This window comes from Strix uralensis, chromosome 1, assembly GCF_047716275.1.
Source record: "Strix uralensis isolate ZFMK-TIS-50842 chromosome 1, bStrUra1, whole genome shotgun sequence".
Lineage (NCBI taxonomy): Eukaryota > Metazoa > Chordata > Aves > Strigiformes > Strigidae > Strix > Strix uralensis.
The window spans coordinates 21,806,016-21,812,015 of NC_133972.1; the positions used below are offsets into that span (position 1 = coordinate 21,806,016).

The following is a 6,000-nucleotide window of genomic DNA, read 5'->3' on the forward strand; positions in this document are numbered from 1 at the left end:
TTTAGATTTTGTGATGGAGGATGTACTTTGCGTGTGCATGAAATTCATTTTGAATTAGGAAATGTGTCCTACAAAGTCATTCTTTGAATGTAGCTTTTGGAAAACACAGCTTGAAGGAATTTGGAATTATGCAGCTAAAGGTAACTGGGAGATGGCAGATGCAGGTTTCTCCCCTCCTTTCTTTTTTTCCTCAAAAGGAGTAAAATGCCTCTGGATTCACAAGGTAGGTTGGATTGTTCTTTTACTCCATCTTTAATAACAGATTAAGCCCCATTTAACATCAGGACTAAAGAATATAGGAAAGTGTCAGAATTGCTGAAGAAGTTAACCATCTGATTATATTTTTTGATGAAAGAGGATTTGACTGGGGGAGGGATATAATTTAGTAGTGGCATCCACAGTAATTTTTAAACTTCTTTTTCCCCCTCCCCATCTGTCTGTCTCTCTCTTTATTTTCTTTGAAGATTTCAGATATTGAGAGCAGAATATCAGCTCTCACTGTTGCAGGCTTGAACGTGGCTCCATGTGTTCGCCTGACAAGGAAACGGGATCAAAAGCAAACAAACCAGGTGCCAGAATATTATGTAGTATTCAAAAATACATTGGGGAAATCTCGCCTCTTTTTCTGTAACAGAGTCGAGTAATGCATATATGTTGTTTACAGATGCATACAATAGACACATCAAGACAGCAGAGGAGAAAACTTCCAGCTCCACCAATAAAAGGTGCACTTAAGTTGTTACATGCATTAGAGAGAGAGTCTCTCTTTATAAAGTTCAATATAATTTACAGTTCAGCAAAGCAGGGGAAAGATTAAGTTACAAAATGAACAGAGAAAGCCTAAATGTGTCCACCCTCTTCGTCTCCCATTGTACTTCAATTGCATAAAATACCCATTTGTCATGTTAAAATGCATCACCACTTTCTCTTCAGTGGAAGCTGTGACAAATGACAAATTAATAGGAGCAGAAGCAGAAGGCTGGGAAAAGCAAATGAGGAATGCTGAATACTTGCCCTGCAACAGGGATGCTGCTGCTCCAGCGTGCCTGGGGTTAGTTTGTGAGGCCCAAGCAGTCACAGTGTTTAATTACCAAAAGCCAGTTGCCACCCTCCACAACCCACCACTCCTTTCTTAAAGCCTCTGTATGTTGATTTCAGTCCATACGATGTGGCTCAGCAATGTTCCTGGTACGTTAGGGTATGGCTGTGAATTGGCTTTATAAAATAAAATCCTGTTTTCCTTCATGTGTTCCCTTTTTTTTTTTTTTTAACCCCACAGTGCATTACCTCTGACAATTGTAGGGCCTGCTTCACCTTGCATTAATCTTGTTTTACTCTTGTTTAATTCCACTGATTGACATGGCCTCAAACTTTAATAAATTTGGAATATCACAGCCTGCTGTTTTTCATTTAAATTAAATCCAGCTTTCCTCATACATCTTAGGGGAAGTTTTATCTCTCTAGAAGCTGTGACTCTTTAGGAGTATTGTTACATCTGCTTCAATCTGCTATGTGAAAAATTTCCCTTTTTGTATTTTTCCCAGGTGAAAAAATAGATGGTTCTCCAGTTACCACCATCAGAACATTTAACAGAAACTTCATGCTTCAAGGATCTCTAACACAAAGAACTAAAGAGAGGAAAAGCACTGCCAAGGACTTAATGGTAAACTCATAACAGATGTTTTTAAAACTGCTGTTAAAAGTAGTAAATAGAGAGATAGTGGTATCTGTGTAGGCAGCTATATTTCGGCATCTTCACAAAACTTCTCTTAATAGTTTGAGGAAAAAGAATAGAGACCGCTGAGGTATCTCTGAACAAGTACGACCAGGAAGGTGTCTGACTGCATACAGTATAGCAGCTCCTGAATGTCAGTTTGTGTACCCTGGCTGCCAGATCTCCAGGAATGTGCTATCCTTATTTTTAAAAAAATAAATAAATTATTGGTCCCCTGCAATTCAGACTTCTGAACCAGACTCTCACAGAACCAGCTGCACACTGTAACACAGCAGGTGAGAGTCACCTTGAATCTCACTAACTTTTGAGAAATGTTCAAAGGTTACCTAACTGGAATTTAAGAGGTAGATAGGCCATGCATTGTCTCTGCAGGGTTTGAACAAATAAGCTTCACTGGGCAGCCATCAATCATTTCTTTTACAGCAGCCATTGAGGGATAAGGAAAAAAACTGACTGTCCCGAAGCAGTCTGCCACTAGATATGTGGCAAATAGGTGGGGAAGTGAGAAGAGGAAGACCTGACTCCCTAGAAGCTTCAGCAAGCTTGTTTTGTGTTTCATCGTGTTTTTTTCTTTCCTGTCCCTCTCTGTTCTAGGAACCTGCTATAGGATCTGCTGTGATGTACTAAATTTACACTTCCCTACTGCCAATAACACACTGCCTAAGGCTGTACACGAGAGTGCCTTTACTTAACAGCCATTGTGTATGTCCAGCTGAAAATGGACCCTCAAGAACCCACAATGCCTCAGTTATAGGGCTTCGTTTGGATACCTCACTGAGAAAGCTGTCCAAGTCTTCAGCATTGTGGTCTGCTAAAGGAAACTCTGCCTTAAAGTTCTCACAAGACTCTAGAAAGGATGCTGAGTTTCAAATGCAAGGCTCCACATTTTAAGATGCACTTTTTCTCCCTATTGATTGTACTAAAGTATGTCGTCTTTAAACTGCAGTATGTTTTTGTACACTCAGTCAATCATAATTATAGGCCAATATTTCGTACAAAAAGAAAGAACAAAGCAGACCTGTGATCCATATTTGCTGGCCTCTTACTATTCACGTAGGCGTCCGTCTTGTTGAGCAATAACAACTCTGTGCAGTGTATGGGAGTGGAAAATCAGTGCACCTAGCTCTGCTCCCAGGGAGTCAGTGGAAGTTTTGACAGGGTTTGTAGGATGAGATGCGATGTGCAAAGACTGCTCTGTTCACTAAGGGTATGCTTGGTAGAGTTAATGTTCTAGCTCCAGAGCTAGGTATTTTGCTCTTGGTGGCGGGGGGAACATGGATGTGATGTTGAACCGTGAATTGGTGGCAGCACACGTGGACCAGATGTCTGTTGAGTTATGATCCTGGTGTCTGGAACTGGCACCTGAACACCGTTGTGAAACCAACACCTTTGTATGTCTTGTTTTTCTTGTCTGTTTGGTGGTGTCCAACCACGCTGTAGTTCAGAATAAATTCTGACCAAATCTCTAAGACTGGAAAAAGAAAGTAAAACCATTGTGGATGAGATCTCTGCTGACTGGCTGGTGGTTGTAGGGTGGCTGCAGCCTGTAAGAGGTTTCCTTCTGCCATTTTCTGGCTTCTCTGAGGAGGGGGCAAATGTAGCCCAGACGTCTCTTCCTTTACTACCCTGTAGCCAACATAGAGTAGCTGGGGCCTGTCACTGGTGCCATGTGCATCCCACTACCATTGCACCACTCTGAATTTGATTGTGAATAGTAAAATTTCTTCTTTCATTTCTTGAGACCTTTGAAAGGTGAGGCAAACCGGAAGGCCCTTGAGCAGATGCTCAGGAGGGAAGATGCTGCTTACAGGGTGTCCCTCTCACCTTTTTTGGGGAGGACCTTGCCAATTTGTGGTACTTTTTGCTCTGCAGAATACAAAGAAGGTAGTCAGAGGAGGTGATAAGCCAGTGAATCCCTTATCTTCCACACAAAGTGCAGAGCAGGTACCCAAATGCAAACTGGGTCGATGTGAAAGGTGCTATGAAGGAGGGCACAGGCTGGTAAGTTCCTCCTCAGCAGGAAGGAGGGGTGAGCTCTCCTGAGAGCAGCGGGTGCCAGCAAAGGAGGAGAGCTGCTCCTTTCCCTGGGCTCCCAGCAAACACCCACCAGCAGCGTAAGCAGTCCCCTGGGACGCCAGGCCGTGAAATGTCTGTGGTTGGGCAAATATGAGAAGAACTGGGCAAATTTCCTGGCTAGGCTGGATTTAGGGGGGCAGGTGGGGAAGGTGAGGAATGGCTGGATGAGACAGTTGGAAAAAGTGCCAGTTGCAAATCTGCCACCCACATTTGGCATCTTGCTTGTCAGCACTCTGATGTCCAGCTGCATGTAAGGAACCCTCGGAGTAAATACAACCCTCTTCCCACCTAGAATACAGAAGCATCACTCCATCCTTTCAAGGAATTTCCATCTGCCCAAGATCTGACCCAATGTGTTCATTCTGGGTGAAATTATGCCTTCTTTTACTCTCATACAATACTAGTTCTCTGAATATGGCCCACTCTGTTTAATATATAAATATATATATAAAACAAACAGATTTTATTTATATATGCAATCCACTAAAGGAGATTAAACAGAGTAGGATGCCTAGTAATTTTTTTGTTATCCAGTCTCCTCCTCCTTCCTTGACTGTTCTTGTGCGTGTATACAATACATTCCCAGGTTCTGGTTTATGCCGGTATGCGTGTTATGAAATGTCATTAATGGTGGTTGGTCTACATATTCGTCTAATAAATAATAACTAATATTGTGTATGTAATATCAATACAGAAATTACTAATTTTAATAGAATAACTCTTTGGCTTTTGTTCTGTTAGTGTGATTTAAACAAGCCAACAAAGTTTGGAATAGGTTGTTTTCTTTAAGAGGCATGAAAAGCAACTATTATCGTGTTACAATGTTAAAATATTCAGTCTTCTTTGACAGAAAAATGTGTAGTGTGTAGGCATTGCAAAAAAAAAAAAATTTAAAAAAAAAAATCCCACCTGCTATAAGGCATTTGAATTTTTACAAATGTTTATTGTGCCAAATATGTGCAAAGATATAATTTACTGTTTTAAAAAAATCATAAAAGCATACGTTATAGCACACAAAGAATTATTTTGTCATCAAGTGATTTCAATCTTTAGTGTTAATATTTATATTTAGATTAATTTTTATAAATGAAAATATTTTAATGGGTAAAATGAAGACTATATGATCTATTTGATTAAGTCTGAGTGAATATTAAGCTTGCCTTGTTGTTGTTATCTGCATACTCACCAAGAATTATTGTCAAGAAATTATAAAAGAGTAAAAACAATTTATGAAAAGAATACCTTTTCAAGGACTTGATTCATAAAGAAAACCCAAAAGTTCTTCTCTGTTGTTTGGATTTATGTGCGCTTTGGCCATGAAGCGTGAAGAACACGCTGCCGCACGCCGTGCTTGGGTACTGCCAGTCCACAAGTGACCCCGTCAAACCCAGGAGATGGGCAGCTCCGCAGAATTGCCTTGGTTAGCTGAGGGGAGGAATGCACATTAACACACTCAGCTCCGATTTTTTCCACTGGGGCTGGGGTGGGAGGAGTCCTGTTAGGAACATGTGATGGCTAGTCTTCTCCAAACTGTCAAGTCTTGGGCAAAATACCATCTCAAACAGAATTGCTGAGGGAGAATTTCTGTAACTCTCACTGGGATTGCTACAAAATGACAAACCGAGCAAGAACCCTGCAGATAATCTTAGCCTAGGATTTCCAAAGTCCCATGCGATGAATGCTGATCAAAATATTTATCAGCATATTTTCTCCACCATGATGGTGTTCATTTAAACTAACATGTTTTAAGTAATACTTTGGGTCAGCAGATGTGTTGTATTATAAATAGTAGTAACTACCTTATTATAATAAAAATCCACTCCTTGCTGACAGACCATTTGCAAAGAGAACAAAGGGTTAAATTATCTACAGTTATTGATTCAACAACTATTATATTTCAGTAGTAATTCTAACAAAGCACAACTAGAAATGCAAGTTCAGTCTAATTTGTCTTTTGCAGAATAATTCATGGCCTGGATTTAACCGTCAGTCATTAGCTAAATTGTAAACTTTCTTTTCTGGATATAAGTCATAGATGAAACTGCATATGAATATTATTGCTGATAATAGTTATTAATCAAGATTAACCATATTGTAAATAACACTTCCTGTAAAATTAATGTAACAAAGTTAGTTACCATGGCAAACATGAGTATTGAGCCACAACCCCTTATGATGTGGACCAGTGT

The 6,000-nt window shown here is 40.1% G+C and overlaps 1 protein-coding gene across 3 annotated transcripts in view; it reads left to right on the forward strand.

Annotated features, from left to right (window-relative positions):
- MYRIP (myosin VIIA and Rab interacting protein) overlaps positions 1 to 5,092 on the forward strand; it is a 235,054-nt gene extending 229,962 nt beyond the window's left edge. For all 3 annotated transcript variants that reach the window (XM_074859086.1, XM_074859106.1, XM_074859096.1), the window contains 4 exons: positions 465 to 569; positions 665 to 725; positions 1,545 to 1,663; positions 2,330 to 5,092. In XM_074859086.1, coding sequence (XP_074715187.1) covers positions 465 to 569; positions 665 to 725; positions 1,545 to 1,663; positions 2,330 to 2,362 — 318 coding nt within the window. In that variant the 3' untranslated portion in view covers positions 2,363 to 5,092. The remainder of the gene's footprint in view (positions 1 to 464; positions 570 to 664; positions 726 to 1,544; positions 1,664 to 2,329) is intronic.
- The last annotated feature ends 908 nt before the right edge of the window (positions 5,093 to 6,000 follow it).